Genomic DNA, 19,446 nt, shown 5'->3' on the forward strand with positions numbered 1-19,446 from the left:
CGTGACCGGCGTCCGGCACCAGCGTCGACCTCCGCGCGCCTCCCCTGCGACTCAAACACGACGCCGCCGCCGTATCCGTAACAGGACCCTAGCACCGCTCGACCGGTTCCGCCCCCGTCCAGCAGCTCGCCCCTGCCCCGCGGCTTCGGCGTGGCTTGGGCGGCGGCTCTGCCCTGCCGCGGCTTGGTCGTCATCGGACTCCGCGGCACCTCCACCTCCGGCACCGAGGGACGCTCGGGCTCGAGCTTCGAAGCCGGCGAGGAGGCGCTTGTGCAGGCCGCGAGGGAGCAGGGCCATGGTGCGCAGGTGTAGGGGCGGGGAGGACGGCGGCCGCCATGGCACGCAGGAGCAGGGGCGCGAGATCCGACCGTGGCACGCGCGAAGGCGGAGTACGGCGGCGGCCATAGCGCGCTGTTCCGGGAGGTGAGGGGCGTCCTGGAGGTGAGGGGAACGAGCAGGGGGCTGGCTCGGGCCTGGCTTCATCCATCCTGGCCAGGCTAAAGAGGTACCGATGGTCAGGTTCTAACCCACTTTCAAGTACAGACTAAAAGTTGGTCACCCAACCAAACACCCATGTGTCTCGTGGCATCGATGAAGCAAGGCACCAAACCAACGTTGCCCGCGCGCGCCGCATGCCCTCCAACCAAAACGAGCCTGCCGGGCGGGGCGGGGCGGGGCGGGGCGGCTCGCGCGCGTTGGCGTGGCGTCCGTCCCGCGTCCCCAATCCGAAAGCTTCGCGGGCGCGCAGCGCGCAACGCCGCAACCACTCGGCAGTCCCCACGCGGTCGCGCCCACTGCTGACGGCCCCGCTCACCTAGCCCACGGACTGCGGGCCCCACCGGCAGATAAATTATTTGGGCGCCCTACCAAAGCAACGCGGACGGCCAAACCGGCCGCACCACGTGCCGCGCACCGGACCACCCGATCTGGCTGGGCCCCACAGTGGCGTGGGGTGGGACTAGACTCGAGCAACTTCTGGGAAGGCACGCACGCACCGCATCTCGAGACGGCTACAAAGGAAAAAAAAAACGGGGCGGAAAAAAATATTCTTGGGTTGGGAGGAGAGGGAGGGAGGGAAGGAATCAGATTGGCGCAGATGAGATTGGAGAGAGAAGGGAGGTCAGATCAGGCGACGACGCAAGCGGCAGGAGGAGGAGCAGGCGGATTAGGGAGTGGTTGGCCCGTCGCCGTCGCAAGCCAGTGAGCTGCCAAGGAGCACTCCTTTTTAATCGCTGCGGCCCCGCGCCTGCGTCGGCGCCCGCGTTTGCTCCTGTCGGCCGCACTCAGCGTGAACGAGCTCTGGGCCAGACTGGAGCGCTCCTCAGGTACTAGTTCATTGTATTTTCGTGATTCATTTCTCTTTTCTTTTTCGCCCGTCTGTGTGAGACGATGTTGTTTGTGAGGTCCCGGGGAGTGGAGCGGTAGGAGAGGGATACGAGATTTGTGTTGTCTTTTTTTTCCCCAAAGTTTTCTCGATCCATCTCGCTGATATTTGGCGATCTTCCTGCCTGACTGAGCCGCGGGTAGATATCCTGGTCGTCTTGTTCAGATTGCTGATTTCCTCTCGAGGTATATTGGGATGCTTCTATTCCACGCAAGCGTGTGATCTTGTTGCTCATGCCTCTGGGGCCGTGGATTCCGCTTCTGCGTTTGAGGAAAGTTTTTTGGCTGCTCACTTTGCACTGCACTGCAGCTGTGTGAGGGACTTGTTCTTCAGCCACTGCTGCGCTTTGATTTGCATGGGGTTACTAGCAATTTAGTGGGGTTACTAGCAATTTAGTTCTGATTATGATGTCGATAATCTCACCTCGTCATCAGTGAATGAGTCGGGCTGCGGCATCTGGGAAGAATTGAATTTGTTTGATGGCCCAATGATGCTCTATATTTGCTACTGTAGTGTTTGCACTAATTGAATCTTTCTGTTTGTGTACAATCCATTCATCATTAACGCAGTAGATTTGTTTCTATCTACCTTCTGCCAGTCTACTTCTTTGATAGTTTGATTATTTTCTATGGAAAACTTGTACTGCCTTTAATTTAACATGGCAATAAATAATTTCTTCTTCTATATTAAGAATATTATTTTTTTACCTCACTGTTCTTCTAGTAGTATCTTTGATCTACCCTATCATCTGCTTGTTCATTGTCGGTTGGTATGCGATGTACTGTGCCTTCAGTTCTGCTTAATCTGGGGAAACTGACAACGATTTGTACCAGAGGACACAGATTATCAGCTGATTGTCCGTGACACGGCAAGATGTCGCTAGCCAAGAAGGAAGAGGTACTCAGAAACTTCTTCCTCGGAGATCAATTCTGGTTGTTTGAACGTCTCTTTCACATTTGCGTAAAAATCCTGGGTGTTTTATGAGCAGGTTTGCAGTCACCGACTTGTACCGCGGTTGGATGAGCCTGGGGTTGGTGTGCCTATTAAGAAGAGGCCAGTTCTCTTGTCCGACAGATCGGTTGCATCTGCCATACCACTCTCGATAAAGCCCCCATCTCCAACGAAGACGATGCCTGTTACTGCTACAGGGACTGGCCGCTGCGAGGAACCATTCTTCAACATTGGTAACTCAGACACAAATGTCATCACCAAAGGTAAGGGAATCCCTGACACCCAGATCCAAGACCATGCCAACACGTCGCGTACTGCGCTATCCATGGCCAATGGCACAGGAGTGCTATTTACTGGATCAGTTGAGATCTCTTCTATTGCAGATAGTGCTACAAGGACTTCTGCACCAGTTGCTGAATTGCAACGTCCAAATTTTTTGGCTCTGGATTTACAGTTACCATCTCGTCAAAGTGGCAAAAATAATAACTATGGCTCACTTGTGAAGGAAGAGAAACTGGACCAGAGTCTTTCTAAACACCACAATAACGTTCCTATTGCAAATGAAATCAATGCTTCTGGGAATAGTATTGTTGGGAGACTACCTAACTTGGATCTGAATATACTGCCAGACCCAGCTGATTCGCTTGAAGGTTTGTCTAAAATGCATGAAAGTGGGAGTGGGTTGTATCATCATAGAACAATTCAACATCAGAAAGCTCAGGTGACCCCAGCGGCAGCTATTTCTACAATAAGCAGTGGAATAGGTCGAAATATTGGCAGTACTCTGAACATGTCTAATTCATATGGGCTTTCTCATATGTCTGGACCAGCTGATGTTACCTTAGATTTGCAACTTAAACCACCAACTAGACCTGAGCTAGGGATAAACTGGAAAGGACTTGCTCCTGCTCCAGAACTGAGTCTCTCTCTATTTGGTAAGCCTATGGATGATCCCAAGTCTCTTAGCACCCCTAATGCTTTATTTGATTCTGGGACTGCTGGAAGTTCCAAAAAGGTCAATGAGGAGGCTCCTGCTACACTTGTGTCAGATAAGGCACCAGTTGAGAAGATTGTAACACCCGTGCCCTGCAATGTAAATCCTCAGAATACTACATCAGCAACTGTTTCTGGAATTGATGAGCTGCCATCTAATAATTTGGTGAAGAAAGAACCTGAAGAAATATCCCAGCAGCATATTCTTGACGGTGCTGAAAAGGCAAATCTATCAGAACGACAAAGTGTTGGACTAGTTATCAGTGCTGAATCTGAAAAGACTGACAGTGCAGCCCAAGGTCCCCGTAAAACTGGGTTTGATTTGAATTCTGACATCTCTACAAATAATATTATCCATAATGGGCCTGATGTAGCAGCGGTTAGTGTCCCAGTACCAGCTGAAAGTTTACCTGATACTTCCCACACCAAGACCATGCCTGCTGTTCCTGAAGTTGACAAATGTGTGAAGCATGAAGAATCCACAAGTGCTACCCCTAGTCTCCATGTTGTAGTAACAGGAAGTGGTCATACTACACTGTTGATGGAAGCAAAATCACTGCCTTCGCAAAGTAATGTTGCCAGCCCTTCTGTTGGGTTATGTGAATCATCCAGCCAGCCCACTGTTTCTACTGTTTGCAAACCACCAGCCAGCCAGCCCACTGCTCATGAGGATACGAGACAGAGGCCTTGTGATGCTAATGAATCTAGTGGTGCATTACAAAGTTCCTCCAGTCCTACAGTTGAACCTTTGCCTTTTAATTCTCTGGAGAATGCTATTGTTGATGGTATGTCACAAGGGAGTGCTGAAATGGACTGTTCAGATGATGATGGTAATACTGTTTCACGAATTCCAACTACAAATAAGCCTCATGGTGAGCCATTGGGGAATGGCCCCCCAATCAGCAAGGATGGTATCAATACTGATAACTTAAGCAAAGAGCTAAAGAAAGAACACGATAGTGATATGCATCAAGATTGTTCATCTATGACAAATAAGGTTAATATTGATCCTATTGAAGGTGGCAGGTGTATTAAAACAAAAGTTGGTGTTGTCAGACATGCAGGTCAGCAGGGGCTCCGAAATGAGGTTATTGTTAGTGAAAACTCTAAAGGCAAGCAATCTTTGAATTCTGATAAGAATATCCCAGTAAATAATACTGACAATAGCATACATGATGCTAAGACTGCCACAGGTTCCAGTACCACACATCTCCAAAAGTCATCAGCTTTGCCAAAATCTGATTCCCCTAAACTGCAACCTACCAAGCATTCTCCTAAGACTTTAGATAGCTGCCTAGAGAAGACTAGAAGCCCAGATATAAAGTCTCCAAATGGTATGCAAGCTGGAAGTTGTAGTGAGAACCATGCAAAAATTGCTGCTTTGAAGACAGAGCATCAGACTAAAAGTGAAGAGGTCGGTAAACACTCTGATTTGCGCCCTAGAGACTCTGTCCTGGGTGAAGACTCAGAACTTGATGGCTCTTCAAGCAGTCAACAGCATAGTGAATATGGCAAGAAGTCAGCGTCTGAAAAGTCAGAACATGACAAATCCAAACCTGACTCTTGTAACACATCTCCACAGAATGAAAAAGATGGACAACTTGTTGGGGCAAATTGGACACTGGGGCATGTTTATGTGAATAGGTATGTTTCGTGTCATCTGTTTCCATTGTGGGATACTACAGTAATCATGACTCAAGGTCCTCTTGCGTATGGTGCCTAGGTGTGCATGGTTTTATCACTTTATGTTTGGCTTGAATTATAAAAGTTTTCCCTCCTTTTGTCCATGTGCCATTTTTACAGGAACGAAAGGTGGGAGAGATTCATGGAGTCCGAGCGAGAAAAGAACAATGGAGAATGCCATGGTGGCAGACATGCATCTGACGTTATGAACAAACGAATGACAAACCACCGTGGTGGTTGGCGGGGTGCTGGATCCCGTGGCCATCTGAGGAACTTCCGAGGTCCAAGAATGAGCAATGAGTTTGTTGATGAATCTATTGGTGGCAGGAGGGGTTCATTTGAAGATGAACCTGGGCACATCCGAGGTCCACATAGGAGGCGTCATTCACCACATGGCTGCATCATGAGAGAGATGGACATTGACGATTTCTATGGAAGAGAGATTCCAGACTCTAGGCTGCTGGCCCGTGGGCAAATAGAAGATCTCCCAGATGACATGATGGATGATAGGTTTTTTATGCCACATTCCCGTAGACACCGTGGTCAAGGTGATCATGGATTCATCCACAGAGACAGGAGCCATTCGCCTGCACACAGAAGGGGTGGCCATGTGCATTTCCATCGGGGACGATCACCTGAAGCGATGCACAGATCACCGCCACTAATGCGAACTGACAGACCATACTTGCCTCACCGCCGTCACAACGGAAGCCATGATGAGAGAGAAGTCATGCAGAGAAATGTGAGGAGGTGCGCCATGGAAAGTGATGCCTTTGAGCCACCGCTACATGCTGCTCACCTAGCTGGACTCCATACAGAAGAGGAACTTGTGGGTAGAAGGAAGCATAGGGAGCGGAGAGCATATCTTCATTCTCCGGTCAGTGATGAAGACGAGATGCTCTCCTACCAGACAGAGGATGACATGGAATTTGCTGAAGGAGGTGTTGGTCCACGGGAGCACGATGGCCGCTTCAGGAACAGGATGGGGCACAGCAGGGCAAGAGGAGAACAAGAGGATGGGTACAGGCACCGTGGTGGTCATCAAGGGTGGCGAGACAGTGACTCGAATGACAGACCGAAAAGGAGAAGGTACTGAACCTACTCACAGCATGACCGGCTAATGAAGACGACGTTGGCCTTTGGTTGGACTGACTGAGGGCATCTGCCACACATCTCAGTCTCGGCCAAACCCAACACCTTTTTGCCAGCGTCTTCCATTCCATATATTGGTTTGTTTGTTGCATTATTTTCTCAGGAGAACATGGTGCTGCAGTGTGATGCTCCCAGACACCTGCAGCGTCTAAAGCATAGTCCTCTCTAAAGTAGCCCTGGATCCTGCTCCTTTTACAAGCTGAGCTGCTAGTACATGTGGATGATGAAGGTGGAGACACTGAAATTTGAGGCCAAGCTCAGTGAAATAAGACTCCTCCGGCATGTGCTATTTTTGCCTGGCTGCAACTGAGCAAGGAGGCGAACCTGTTTGGGCAAAAAGCTACACAATACTTTTACATGCATGCATGGGTGCTGGTGGGACCTTGTATTAAGGACCAACTTGTCTCTATAATTTGGTTTTGAGTTGATGGGAGTACAGCTGCTGTGGGACCGTACCCTTGTGGTCTGGTCTACGTCGTTGGCGTTGCTGTCTGGTTGGATTGACTGGCCCGACACTCCATGGGTGTACAGCTAGCGGGCTAATATGCACCGAATAAAGATGTGTGTTGACTGTTGGGTGTTGTTTTGGCACACCGTCCCTTTGGGGACCTAGTCGTGGTGTGGAAAAGGTGCCAAGGTGCGCCGGGCGTGAAGGCGACAACGCCACTTCGGTGAAATTTCACATGATCTATGGGACTGGAAGGAGCTGCGAAGCAGCTGCTGCGTGCTCCAGGGAATCGGTGTGTTTGGTGCTTGGCTCGTAGATGAGCTGTGGTTGGTCGACTGCCGTCTAGTCGTGCTTGACAGCTCGAGTGATTTGGCATCTTCATAATTCTCTTTTTGTGGTCCAGCCGTCCAGGCGCTGTCGTGCTACTGTCGACCATCGGGGTTGGGATTGACGCGACCCGAATGCGAATGCGCGTGCGCGATGAGAATCGATCAGTTTGTCGCTTGGCAAATCGGCGCTTGACCGGCGTTGCGCTTAGACGGGCAAGTCGTCGCCTGCGCCTAGCAAATCCACACGCGTTTGCTTGCTTTCTCGAGCTAGCAAGTCATGGCCGATTTGGTGCGCGAAATGGCGTCGAGAGCGGCGGCGACTGCAGGTCTAGTCTGTGGTCCGACTGTGATGCGTCAGACTATTCTTCGTGAAGGAGCCATTCAGCAACGCAGCAATTCATGCCAACAGACTTGCTGCGGACAGCTCTCAACAACAACAGCATCGCAAAGCTATAGTAAACTCACGCCTTTCAAGATTAATTTCTCAGTTCTCTCGACAAAAGCATCACAAAGCATTGTGCACGATGTGACCGATGAAATGAAATTAGAGGTGTTAAAACTACTGTTAAAGATCAAGCTCTTCTTTCCTCAAATGTCCGACATTTCCCAGTTCTCACAACACACATATTCCTGCAAGAGTAAAATGCACCACATGTACTCAAACTATTGTGTGGTTCCCAAATAGGTACTCGAACTGAAAAACCTACCAACTAGGTACTGGATCTATATTTTTTGTCACCAACAGCACAAGATTAGGCCACGCAGGCAACAACAGCTTAGGTGGACAAGCCACGTAGGCACCAGCATCGCAATCGTCATGGGATTTTTGCTGAAACCCCCCCCGCCGAACGTGGCCGGTCACTTCTTGGTCCCTAGGTGCAGTACGGCTGAAACCCCTCCCGTCCCTGAAGTCTCCCGTGCCGGTCTTCTCTCTCTCGTATTCTCTCGATACACCGCCGCCGCCCGTGAAATCGCCGCCGCCCGGCCCTCCCAGTCTTGCCGCCGCCGGCCCCTCCATTCTCGCCGCCCCCCCTCCCCCACAATCTCATCGCCACCCGCCTCCCTCCAGTCTCGCCGCTGCCCGCCTCCCCATCTCGCCGCGTGCTCGTGAGGGGTGTGCTCGGCGGGGGTCAGATGGGGGCGAGAGCGGCCTCGTGAGGGGCGCGGTCGCCACGCTCCGCGAGCGGGTGCCGCAAGCAGGCCGAGGCCAAGGACGTCGTCGTGGGAGGTGTGGCGCGGCGCGGCACGGCACCATGGCTGGTCGCCGGCGATTGGAAGGGGAACCAGCACCTGTTTATGGTAAGTGCCGCAAACTTGGTGTGGTAGTACATGGATTTGATGCATAGATTGGGTTGTCAGGGCAAAGCACTGAACTTTAGGTTTATCTGAATGTTTAGGGCCTGATGATGACGAGTTCTCTGTGGAAATACATCATGGGGGATTTTTCTGTGGGTCTGGTAAAGATCAGATTTATCTTGATGGCAAGGTTGATTGGTTTGACCATATCAAAGAGAAGTATTGGCGTTTTTTCGCAGTTGATGAGATTAGTGTGATGTTAGGTTATGGACTTGACAATGTGGAGGTGTACTGGTTGTTGCCTGAGATGGTTGTGCCTACTGGTTTGAGAATTGTAGACTCAGATGCAGATACACAAATCATGAACCAATTTGCATATAAGATCAAAAACTTTGTGATGTACTTTGATATCTATAATTCATTTGACAAAGACATTGTGTTGAATCCAATTGGTACACTACCCAAAATGTTAAGTCCTAGGAAGGTGCCACCTGAAAGAGATGATGTGGGCAACAACAACAACAGTGACAATGATGGCAGTATAGATGGGTACTTCTTAGACAGTGACTATGAAGTTGATGATGATGATGATGACCTATTCTATGACAATGTTGATGATGGGGTGGTTGATGAGGGTGCAGCCAAGGGCATTGTAGTCAGCAAAGGGAAGAAGAGAAATGCTCCATATGGCAAAGAGAAGATGGCAACGGTTAGGGAATGGGATGAGCTGTCGTCTGATGAGGATGAGTTGGAGTTACCAGCTGAGGAAGAGGGCCAAGTTGGGATGAATTTGAAGACCTTCAGGCCAGAGGACCTGCAGAACCCTATTTTCAAAATTGGAATGAAGTTTGCATCAGTACAACTGCTAAGAAAGGCTATTACAGAATACAGTATCAAACATAGGGTGGAGATAAAGATGCCATGGAATGACAAGACCAGAATCAAAGCTCATTGTGATGTTGGTTGTCCATGGTACTTGTATGCTTCATTTGATTCTAGGATGGAATGTTTCTTGATCAAATCTTATGTTGGTGATCACCATTGTCAGAAGAAATGGGTGCTTAAGAGGTGCACTGCAAAATGGCTAGCTAACAAGTACTTGGACAAGTTTAGGGCTGATGAGAAGATGAGCCTGACCAATTTTGGAAGGACAGTTCAGTTGGAGTTGAACTTGACCCCTCTAGGATGAAGCTGAGTAGGGCAAGAAGGATGGCATGGAACATCATTTATGGAGATGAAGTGCAGCAATTCAATCTTCTTTGGAATTATGGTCATGAACTCAGGAAGTCAAATCCAGGTAGTAGCTTCTTTCTGAACTTGCTTGATGGCTACTTCAGTTCACTTTATGTGTCTTTCGATGCTTGTAAGAGGGGTTTCCTCAGTGGATGCAGGCCAGTGATATGTCTAGATGGCTGCCACATCAAGACTAAATTTGGGGGACAGCTACTCACTGCTGTAGGCATAGACCCAAATGATTGTATCTTTCCTGTAGCCATGGCAGTGGTAGAGGTAGAGTGTCTAGCATCATGGAAGTGGTTCCTAGAGACACTAAAACAGGATCTTGGCATAGACAACACCACTCCTTGGACCATAATGACAGATAAACAAAAAGGACTAATCCCTGCTGTCCAGCAAGTTTTCCCTGACTCTGAGCATAGGTTCTGTGTTAGGCATCTATACTCAAACTTCCAAGGCCACTTCAAAGGGGAAAACTTGAAGAATGAACTGTGGGCATGTGCTAGAGCAAGTACAGTAACAAGGTGGAACCAGGAAATGGAGAAAATGAAAGTGCTCAACAAGGATGCCTATGCATGGTTAGAGAAGATGCCACCAAACACTTGGGTTAGAGCCTTTTTCAGTGAGTACCCGAAATGTGATATCCTGTTAAACAACACTTGTGAAGTTTTCAACAATTACATCTTGGAAGCTAGAGAACTGCCTATCTTGACCATGATACAGAAGATCAAGTCCCAACTAATGGTCAGGCATTACAATAAACAGAAAGAAGTGACTGAGAAATGGGTAGGAATGGCCATATGCCCAAAGATCAGGAAAAGGTTAGCTAGGCATGCTGATTTCTCCAACACATGCTATCCTATACCAAGTGGGAATGGTATCTTTGAAGTTCATGACCGAGAGTGGCAGTATGTGGTTGATCTTATGGGCAAAAATTGTGAATGCAGAAGGTGGCAGTTGACAGGCATACCATGCAGCCATGCCATTTCTTGCCTGAAGCATGAAAGAATCCTAGAAGATTCAGTGCTCCCAAATTGTTACTCCATTGATGCATTCAAAAATGCATATGGCTGCAACATATATCCATGTTCTGAAAAATCTTCCTGGGAGAATGTTGGAGGTCCAGAAGTGCAGCCACCTAAGTATGAGAAGAGGGTAGGCAGACCACCTAAGGCAAGAAAAAGGGCAGCACATGAAGTTCAAGGTCCTAATGGACCAAGGCTGTCCAAACATGGAGTAATCATGCACTGCAGCCATTGTGGACAAACTGGTCATAACTCAGCTAGGTGTGAAGCAAAGAAGGCAGGCCTACCAGCTATTAAGAAAACAAAAAAACCAACTAGAACTGCTACTACAACTACAACTGAGCCAGAGCAACAACCAAGTTATGAGGTGAGTCATTCCCAGGTATGTGCACAGCCACAACCATACATTTTACATGTGCAAATGTAACTATCTAACTTTATTATTGGTTTAGGAGGTGACTAACCTAGTTGAGGTACCAGTAATGTCCCAAGTAGATAACCCCATGCTGTCACAACTACTAGATGAGGTACCAGTAATGTTCATTTCAGTTTCAGTCACAACCATTTATTACTGGCATATCACAAAACTGATGTAACCTATTGTATTCAGGCTTCACAGAACATGAGGCACATTCCATCTACTTCACCATTGCCAGACTCTACCTACATCATTTCCAACCTCCCACCAGCAAGGCATACTCCACTTACAACAGCAACAAAGACTGGAAGGACCTCAAGGACCAAGATAGTGAAGAACAACGGTGCTGCCCCTAGTAAGAAGACAGGTAAGACCAAGAGAGGTCAATCTGGACAGTAGGATAGCCCAGACAACACTTTAGGTAGTCTTTTGTGCAGGAAATATAGTTGCCTTTTGTCCAGCAACTATACGTTGCCTTTTGTCCAGCAACTATAGTTGCCTTTTGTGTAGTGATCTCATATAGGTATAGATCATTTGCAGCAACTTGCTGTTTTCTTAGCATATGTAATGGAAGCAACAAAACTAATTCCTAGTTTGCTGATGACATCTTGGCTGTAATGACCACAACTATGGAAATAAATGGTTTCTCAGTCAATATATGTCACTATGAATGGATGGATGGTTCGGATGGTGTGTTCTCTTAGCATATAAAATGGGACCTGTGAATGTGAATGGATGGTTAGGCTGGGTGGTTTTCTTAGCATATGTAATGAACTGTGAATGTGAATGGATGGTTTGGCTAGGGGTTTTTTTTAGCAAAATAGGGCGTCCAGGGTGGCTTGGACATGAGCTGATGTTGCCTACGTGGCCAAGTTAGTACTGCTGGTGACCAAAAAATATAGATCCAGTACCTAGTTGGTAGGTTTTTCAGTTTATAGTACCTATTTGGGAACCACACAATAGTTTGAGTACCTATGATGCATTTTACTCCCCCTGCAACTGCAAGGCACATCGAGAGGTAAAATTACAAGAAAAGACGCACCCTACCGGAACAAAAAATTCGCCATTTCACTTAGCCGGCGGCCCCGGCCACGTGCTGATCCGCTCTTTCTCGTACTTGACGAACAGTGTGGCGGCCGCGGCGATGGTGTACGCCTGCAGGAACAGCGTGGCAGGCTGGTGGTACTTCACCAGGGCCTGCCCGGAGCCCAGCTCCACGAGCAGCACCGCGGCGAGCCCCACCGCGGCCAGCGCGCCGTTGAGCCGCTCGCTGTACGCCGTGAAGCCGAGCGCCGACCGGGGCTCCCGCAGCGGCACGGGCGGGAGCGTCACGGCGTTGGCGGACGCGGACGACGCCGCGGCCTTCTTCTTGCGCGCGCCGCGCTTCTTGGGCCCGACGCGGGACTTGATCTGTAGGACGCGCTGCTCGAAGTCGTCGTCCGCGGTGGCCGTCTTGGTGGCCGCCGGGGGTGTCTGCTCCTGGTCGGCTGCTGCGGTGTCCTCGCCGGAGGAGGCCGCACGGGGAGGGAACGGCAGCAGCAGGGCGCGGTGCCGGAGAGGGGAGTGGAGGGTGGTGGGAGCAAACGGGCTGGAGAGCGGCGTCGCCATTGCTCCTCTTGGCGCGTGCACGCATCAGCACTGCGCGGGCGCGGGCGGGTGCCTGCAGCTTGCGTCTCGTCTTGGCCTGGTTTTGCCTCTGCTTTTGGATAGGGTCTTCGTTGGTTGGCTGGCGAGTGGCTCCGGTGGTTGCACGGTTCGTTGAAAACTGCCTCATGCAGCGTTGCGGTCGTGTGATGAGATATTTTTCCGTTAGAAAATTCGGACCAAAATGGTGGAGAAATTTATAGCTCGGCTTGTATGCGTCGCTGTCACGTTCACAATTCGGCCTCCTTTATCTCTTGGGCTTCTGCGTTTCTGCCCTACAGTCTCCACGCAGACACGCCCGGGCTAAAAATGAAATGGGCCTTTAAACCCACTACATTAGCACGACTTTTATTTCAGATACTACTAGTCTCTTCAGTCACTGAGCGGTGAACGCGTTGCCATACAATGTTGTGTCGCATGTAATGTTTCAGAGACATTTCACTTGGAAAAAGAAAACAGAAAAGATATACAAAAAAATAGTTTTAGGAAACTGTTAGTTAGCGAAATTTTATCGAACTGTTTGCTAACATGACTCTGTGAACGTGCAATAAGAGGATCCCAATTAATGTCCCAAGTTCTCATTTCTTCTTCTTCTTTTTTCTCCTGGCTTCAATCTTCTCTTCAAAAAGAGGATGCCCAATTCACAATTATTACACGATGAACCCTGAGACTACCAAAATTAAAAAAATATATACTACCGCCACATAGGCAATGTGCATCATTGTTGAATTCTAACCGTAAAAGGGCATCCATGGCCCATGGAATGTACAAGTCCATAGCCATCGACTCCAATGTGTAGTCGACTTGTAACGGCTCCTTGTAGACCTCACATTGCTGCAATCAGGTCTAGAACTGAAAGCAGTACGTTTCCATGAACAGCACCCGCAAAAAAGTTTTAAATTATTTTTAATCATATCAAGCAGTATCTCTGTTCTACTACATATATAGGTATTTTCAGGCATAATTTAATCTAGATAAAAAGTAGCATATTACGTTGTGTGTGTCATTTGACACATAAATAGTAGCATATTTATGACAACATATATGTGCATGCACGATCTATCAGTAATAGCATACATGAACATATATATCACAAACAAATATAGTGTTAAAACACTAAAAACAAAGTGTAAAGTAGTATACTCCAAGGCGAGACCAGTGCTGGAGGCATCAATGATGTCATTCACACTATCGACATAGTGTGTTGTGTGAAGTAGTGAACCATAGGCCGATAGGCGATACATGTAGATGTTCGCAGTGCAGTCCCGCGAACAACCACAAGAAAGAAGATGAGCATAGGTACTAGTTCGCCGAGAAGAAAACAATGCAGTGGCAGTCACCGGGAAGAAGACGTTGTAGATCGTTTGGAACAGGGATAGTCGTGCACTACGCCCTGCAAAAACCTTATTTGCTCGCACACCCGAGCAGGTGTTGCAGATTGGCGTAGGTTCCAGAGGCCTCCTCTTTCAATCTCTTTGTGCACACAAAAGATTGAAACGAGGAAACTCGAAAGCAGCAGGAACAAAGAAAGGTGCGATGGTTCTGAGTGTTGTTTCGTATGCGCAGGGACGCCTAGACTTATGCCCTAGCCGAGGAGAGTCGGAGCGTCGAGGGAATGCACCTGGACAGAAGGAGTTATCGTGAATTCCCGCATGTGACGTTACGGAGTAACCGACAGAAGTAATCACGATTGATCCTGTAACAGCGAAGAATACACCTACAAACAGAGTTATAAGGAATTGCCGCAATGGTGTTACGGAGTAACCGACGGGAGTAATCCCGATTGACCTTGTTATAGCTAGAACTAATTACGCTCCCTGTAATTCCTCCATCAAACGATCAAGTGGCAAAAGTAAGTTGGTCCTGTGGAGTGGTGTAGGCTGGCACAGTGCATTCACGGGACTAGTGCACCGCACTATTCTACCATAGAGGGTTGCAAGTAGGACTTGGCGGCTCGGCACTCACCGAGTCACCGGTGTTGTCCGGTGTGCACTGAACGGGTGCACCAAACATGCCGTACTGCTAACGAGTCGTTGGAGCCTCACCGTATCGGGTGCCAAGACCAGGACTACACCAGTACCTGTCGTGGCTTCTAAGTTTTCACGATAACCTGCCGGTTCATTTTTTCCTCGATTCTTTTTCACCGTCTGCGTGAAACCTTCCTCGCAGGCGCACGCAACAGGGGCGCGGCGGCGGCGCTCCTCTTCGATTCTGGTAGCCCCATTGCCTTGCTTGCAGCCCCAGCCGGCGAGCCTCGGCCAGCGTGCCTAGGTCACCGCGCGCGAGATCCGCCGGGTGCGAGCTCTGCCGGTCGATGGCCGGAGTTGAGGAAGAAGGCGAGGTGGCTGCGCTGCGGGAGGCCCTTAGGCGGCAGGCGCCTGAAGGCAGAGAAGGCGACGGAGCGTATGGAGGTGGAGCAGTTCCGTCGGGTGGTCGAGGAGCGGATCCAGCACGACGAGGACACACTCGCTTTCCTCAAGGCCGCCGTCTTCCACAAGGAGATGGCGATCAGCTCGCTCAACCGGAGGCTGCTCGCCGGGCGTTGACCTCACCTGGCTGCCACCGGGGACGATCCCCTTTCGTCGGCCGTCAACCTTCCCTGCCTGCGAAGGCTGGCCAAGAACGGCGTGTCGTCCAAGAGATCTGCTCGGAGCTCGACGTCATCGCCGACGCCGACACGGACGCCGGCAAGAACACTGTCGGCGACCGAAGGCCAGCGAGGACGGTCTCAGACATCAGTGAGGTGATTAGTATGGAAAACGAGTAGCTGTGGATGACATCTGGGGTCTGCTCGTAAGTGAGAGTGGCTGACAATAATTTTTTAGAAGAAGCATCTGTTCAATCAAATGGCTTTGAGCTCTGTCGTAGCCCACAATTCAGAGTATATACCGGTGAAATTGGAGAGAACCAAAGAAAACCTTAGATATGAAATGGCACTCTAGTTTTGTAGTAGCTCTGGATCTGGATGTGTGTGCCTATCGCCCGTTCTTCTCTGTGATATAAGATCACGCCTTCGCCTTTCCATAAGTCCATCAGCTATGTCTATTGCTAGACCTGCCTGATTCACGATCACCCCCGAACAAAATCAGATCGGCAGATTCTCTTCATGCAAATTTGAAATACCTTCCGCGAGAACAATAACAGAGAACCATCGTATAAATAAATAGGATATGTCTAGGTGACATTAAGTTGTTTTGGCCTCTCCTATCAACTGAATTTTTCCCATGCACTTACACCGTCTTCTAGCTATATTTATGTTGTCTTATTATTATATTTACAATGATTTATTCAGTGTAATTTATTGAATAGAGTGATATAATTTGGGAATAACACAAATATATACCAAATCTTTCAAAAAAAAATTACAATTTTTTCTATGGATTCCAGATATCAGACAAATATATATCTAATTGTTCATAAATATCATCAAATTTTTCACAAACTTACAAATTTACAAATTTTTCTATAGCGAGAAGCGTGCATGACGAACTGCATGCGACGTGTCCTGGATCGGATCTCCTGCGTGCACGCGCCCAGTCAGCGGCGACCGCTGCTCCACTTTTGCCACGTACTACACGCGCACGGATGATGGATACATACACCTAACAATGGCGGACGCATTGAACGGCCTGGGCCATCGGCCGACGGCAACGAACGGTTCAAAAATCAGTTGATACAGGCTCTTAAATTAACCGGTTGATAGATAGCAATAGTGAATAAATATTGTCGAGTTACAGTTTGAACTTGCCAGGAAAACTTACAACTTACAAGCAAATGTACACGCGATAACACAACTCGAGGAACATACAGCCCCGTGCATACCGATCGCACCAGCACGGGAAGAAAACAAGGCATGACGGGAAACCGCTCACCTCCTCTTGTTCCTGCTCCCGAGCAGCAGCGAAATGTAGAAGAGGATGCGGAAGAGGAACCCCCAAGCGACGGTGATCCAGAGGCAGTCCCACTTGGTGAGGTCCGTCACGGCCTGCTGCCGCAGGAAGTCTGGCCCCGTTGTGATGCACGTGTTCGTGCCGATGTCCACGCCCAGCGACTGGCTCATGGCGCGCAGCACCCGCACCTTGAGCACCGCCGGCAGCGCCGCCAGCGGCGTGTTGTCGAACATCTGCACGCCCCGCACGAAGCACCGCGTCGGGTCGCTGAACTCGTTCTGCATCACCGCCTCGTACGGGTACTTGACCAGCGACAGGTAGTGGAACCAGAGCCAGTACCGCGGGATGCGGTCCCGGTTGATGAAGAAGCCGCTGAAGAGGAGGAAGTAGGCCAGCGTCGACACCACCACGGGGAAACCCAGCATCACGTTCGTCACCACGCCAGAGAGGAACGTCGCGAACCCAGAGCCGGCCCAGAAGGACGCCAGCACGATGGCCACGAAGAAGAAGAAGCCGTCGGCGCCGCCGGCCAGGCCCACGGCGAAGAACGTGGTGAGCGCGAACGCGAAGGAGAGCACGATCAGCGACGGGAAGCCGACGATGGTGTGGGAGAGCACGTACGAGGACCGCCGGTACGCGTTGTAGGCCGTCTCCCGGAGGAAGATGTAGCGCTCGTTGAGGAACACGGGGAGCGAGTCGGAGCAGGTGTAGAACATGGTGGACATGGCGATGGCGAAGAAGCCCAGGCGCTCCTCGACTCCCTTGGGGGAGTCGTCCAGGCGCCAGAAGATGGTCGCCAGGATGAACCCCGTCACCATCACGGCCGCTAGGCGGATGATGAAGATCTCCGGCGTGCGCTTCGTGCTGAGGAACGCGCGACGGGTGAGGACGCCCATCTCGACCCAGAACGGGTTCGCGAACTTCGACACCGGGGCCGCCGGCGCCGCCAACTCCCCGGGCGAATGCACCGACACGGATCCGTCGGTCGCGCCGGACACGAGCTTCCCGCGAGAGATGCTGGCGCTGATGGCCTCCTTCAGGGACAGCGACGGCTTCTCGCCGTGCCCGTCGTGGTGCTTCGCCTTGGGAGCCATGCGCGTCTGCCATTTCTTGTTGTGCTCCACGAGGTCCCTGGCCCCGTCCGGCATGGTCTCCAGCTCCCTGATGAGGTCGAGCGCGAACTCCGTCGGGTTCTCGTTTCCAGGGATGGGCTTGCCGAAGTCGTTGAAGAAGGACGGCAGCGCGCGTGGCGAGCCGTAGTACACCGTCTGGCCGCGGGAGAGGAACAGGAGGCGGTCGAGGAGGCCGAGGATGCGGTAGCTCGGCTGGTGGATGGACATGACCACCACGCTGCCGCTCTGCGCGATGCGCTGCAGCACCTTGACCACCATGAACGCGCTGGTGGAGTCGAGCCCGGAGGTGGGCTCGTCGAGGAACAGGACGATGGGGTCGTGGATGATGTCCACGCCGATGGACACGCGGCGGCGCTCCCCGCCGGACACACCGCGGTGGCCCTCGTCGCCGATGATGGTGTTGGCCGCGTTGCGCAGGCCGAGCTGGTCGATGAGCGCCTGCACGCGCTTCTTCTTCTCCTTGGTTGGCAGCGAGCGGGGCAGACGGAACTCGGCGGCGAACATGAGCGTCTCCTCCACGGTGAGCATCGGGTACAGGAGATCGTCCTGCATGACGTACGCGGAGATGACCTTGAGCAGGTTGCTGTCGAGCGACTCCCCGTTGAGCGTGACGGAGCCGTGGAGGCTCTCCTTGACGATGCGGTTGGCGAGCGCGTCGATGAGCGTGCTCTTGCCAGAGCCGCTGGCGCCGAGCACCGCCATGATCTCGCCCTCCCGTGCCTCGCCGGAGATGTTATCCAGCAGCGTCTTCATCCGAGGCACCTCGGGCCCGGCCGGCTCCCCGCCCCCGCGGCGGAACGGCAGCGCCGGCAGGCACGGTCCCTTCTTCCGCTGCTTGATGCTGTACGTCAGGTCCGTGAACTTGAGCACGAACGGGAGGAGCGGCCAGTCGCCGCCGCGGTCGCCGCCGCCGCGCATGCGCTCGCTCAGGTCGCTGCCGGTGGAGCCCGGCACGGAGCCGCCCAGCTCGATGGTGTAGTGCGAGTGCGTGGGCGAGGACGTGGGCGACGAGGCGTCGCTGCGCGCCTCGTTGACGCGCTTCAGCAGCTGCGCGAGCGTGAACGACGACTGCTTCGCCGGCGGCGACGGCTGCGGCTGCATGAGCAGGCCGCTGTGGTGCGGCTGGTGGTGGTGCATGTGCAGGAGGCCGTTCCGCGGGATGTCCCCGGCCTCCTCCATTGGCGACGACCTCCGGTCAAAGAACGGCAGCTTGTCGACGAACCGCGACATGCGCCGCGCCGCGCTCAACACGTACGTGCTCCTCCCCTCCCCCTCACCGCCGGCCGGCACCCCACCTAGCTTCCTGCCGCGGCGAGCGAGAAAGAGAGAGATAGAGAGGCAGGGTTCTCGATCGGCGTTGGCTTGGACTCAGAGGACCACACTGCTAGTAAGTAACCATTCTTATAGCTCCTCACTGGAGCAGTCAAAAGCGGCGCTAGGTTGGTGAAGGGAGATTGGCTGCCCGCGCCACCGCTCTGGGTTTTTTTTTTCTTGCTGTTAGTTGGAATCGGTTAAGTTGCCGCGGCCATGGATGTGAGGAGCCAAGGAGGAGACGGGAGGGGTTAGCTTGGGTTTAGGAGAGGGGGTCAAGGCGGTGGGTGCGGTGGGTGGAGCTCCCTTCGCCCTCACCGTGCCTGCCTGCGTGCGCGCAAGTTTTGGCGCGCGAGGTGGTTAAGCGTCCCTCGCCCAAAGTTCACCAAATGGGCAGCTAACAACAGCGTAGCAGAGCACCGGGCTATGCGCAAAAGTATGCCAAAGAACGCATGGAGGGTTGGGGGCCGGGAGTGGTGTGAGGTGTTGGCCAAAGTTAGGAAATGTCGTAGGGGCAAAACAAATTGTAATCACTCGCTTTTGGAGCAGCACA

General features: G+C 51.4%; 3 protein-coding genes and 1 pseudogene across 6 annotated transcripts; 2 read left to right on the forward strand and 2 right to left on the reverse strand.

The window, feature by feature from the left end:
• The first annotated feature begins 1,052 nt into the window (after positions 1 to 1,052).
• Positions 1,053 to 6,737, forward strand: LOC136535905 (uncharacterized). Of its 4 annotated transcripts, XM_066528345.1 has the most exons (5): positions 1,053 to 1,325; positions 2,218 to 2,281; positions 2,373 to 2,598; positions 2,719 to 4,972; positions 5,132 to 6,737. In XM_066528345.1, the coding sequence occupies exons 2-5, from the start codon at positions 2,258 to 2,260 to the stop codon at positions 6,105 to 6,107; spliced, it is 3,480 nt and encodes a 1,159-aa protein (XP_066384442.1). In that variant the 5' UTR covers positions 1,053 to 1,325; positions 2,218 to 2,257; the 3' UTR covers positions 6,108 to 6,737. The 4 variants fall into 4 exon arrangements, with proteins under 4 accessions (XP_066384442.1, XP_066384440.1, XP_066384439.1 ...); XM_066528343.1 differs by having other exon boundaries at positions 2,178 to 2,281; positions 2,373 to 4,972; XM_066528342.1 differs by having other exon boundaries at positions 2,373 to 4,972.
• A 737-nt stretch (positions 6,738 to 7,474) lies between these two features.
• LOC136535907 (uncharacterized) lies at positions 7,475 to 13,464 on the reverse strand. Its single transcript, XM_066528347.1, has 2 exons — positions 11,908 to 13,464; positions 7,475 to 7,569 (listed from the first exon to the last, which is right to left on the reverse strand). The coding sequence occupies exon 1, from the start codon at positions 12,521 to 12,523 to the stop codon at positions 11,984 to 11,986; it is 540 nt and encodes a 179-aa protein (XP_066384444.1). The 5' UTR covers positions 12,524 to 13,464; the 3' UTR covers positions 7,475 to 7,569; positions 11,908 to 11,983.
• Positions 7,563 to 12,166, forward strand: LOC136535906 (uncharacterized; annotated as a pseudogene).
• Positions 13,465 to 16,217: 2,753 nt separating the features above from the next.
• LOC136535909 (ABC transporter G family member 5-like) lies at positions 16,218 to 18,812 on the reverse strand. Its single transcript, XM_066528353.1, has one exon. The coding sequence runs from the start codon at positions 18,810 to 18,812 to the stop codon at positions 16,428 to 16,430; it is 2,385 nt and encodes a 794-aa protein (XP_066384450.1). The 3' UTR covers positions 16,218 to 16,427.
• Between the last annotated feature and the right edge of the window lie 634 nt (positions 18,813 to 19,446).

The sequence above is a fragment of the Miscanthus floridulus genome, chromosome 2 (assembly GCF_019320115.1).
Source record: "Miscanthus floridulus cultivar M001 chromosome 2, ASM1932011v1, whole genome shotgun sequence".
Lineage (NCBI taxonomy): Eukaryota > Viridiplantae > Streptophyta > Magnoliopsida > Poales > Poaceae > Miscanthus > Miscanthus floridulus.

Excerpts from the sequence above, each read along its gene's own strand:
- LOC136535905 (XM_066528343.1), top strand. The coding sequence starts at position 2,258 with ATGTCGCTAGCCAAGAAGGAAGAG. Across the intron at positions 2,282-2,372 it reads CGCTAGCCAAGAAGGAAGAG|GTTTGCAGTCACCGACTTGT; the intron begins GTACTCAGAAAC and ends TTTTATGAGCAG. Across the intron at positions 4,973-5,131 it reads GGGCATGTTTATGTGAATAG|GAACGAAAGGTGGGAGAGAT; the intron begins GTATGTTTCGTG and ends CCATTTTTACAG.
- LOC136535909 (XM_066528353.1), bottom strand. The coding sequence starts at position 18,812 with ATGTCGCGGTTCGTCGACAAGCTGCCGTTCTTTGACCGGAGGTCGTCG.
- LOC136535907 (XM_066528347.1), bottom strand. The coding sequence starts at position 12,523 with ATGGCGACGCCGCTCTCCAGCCCGTTTGCTCCCACCACCCTCCACTCC.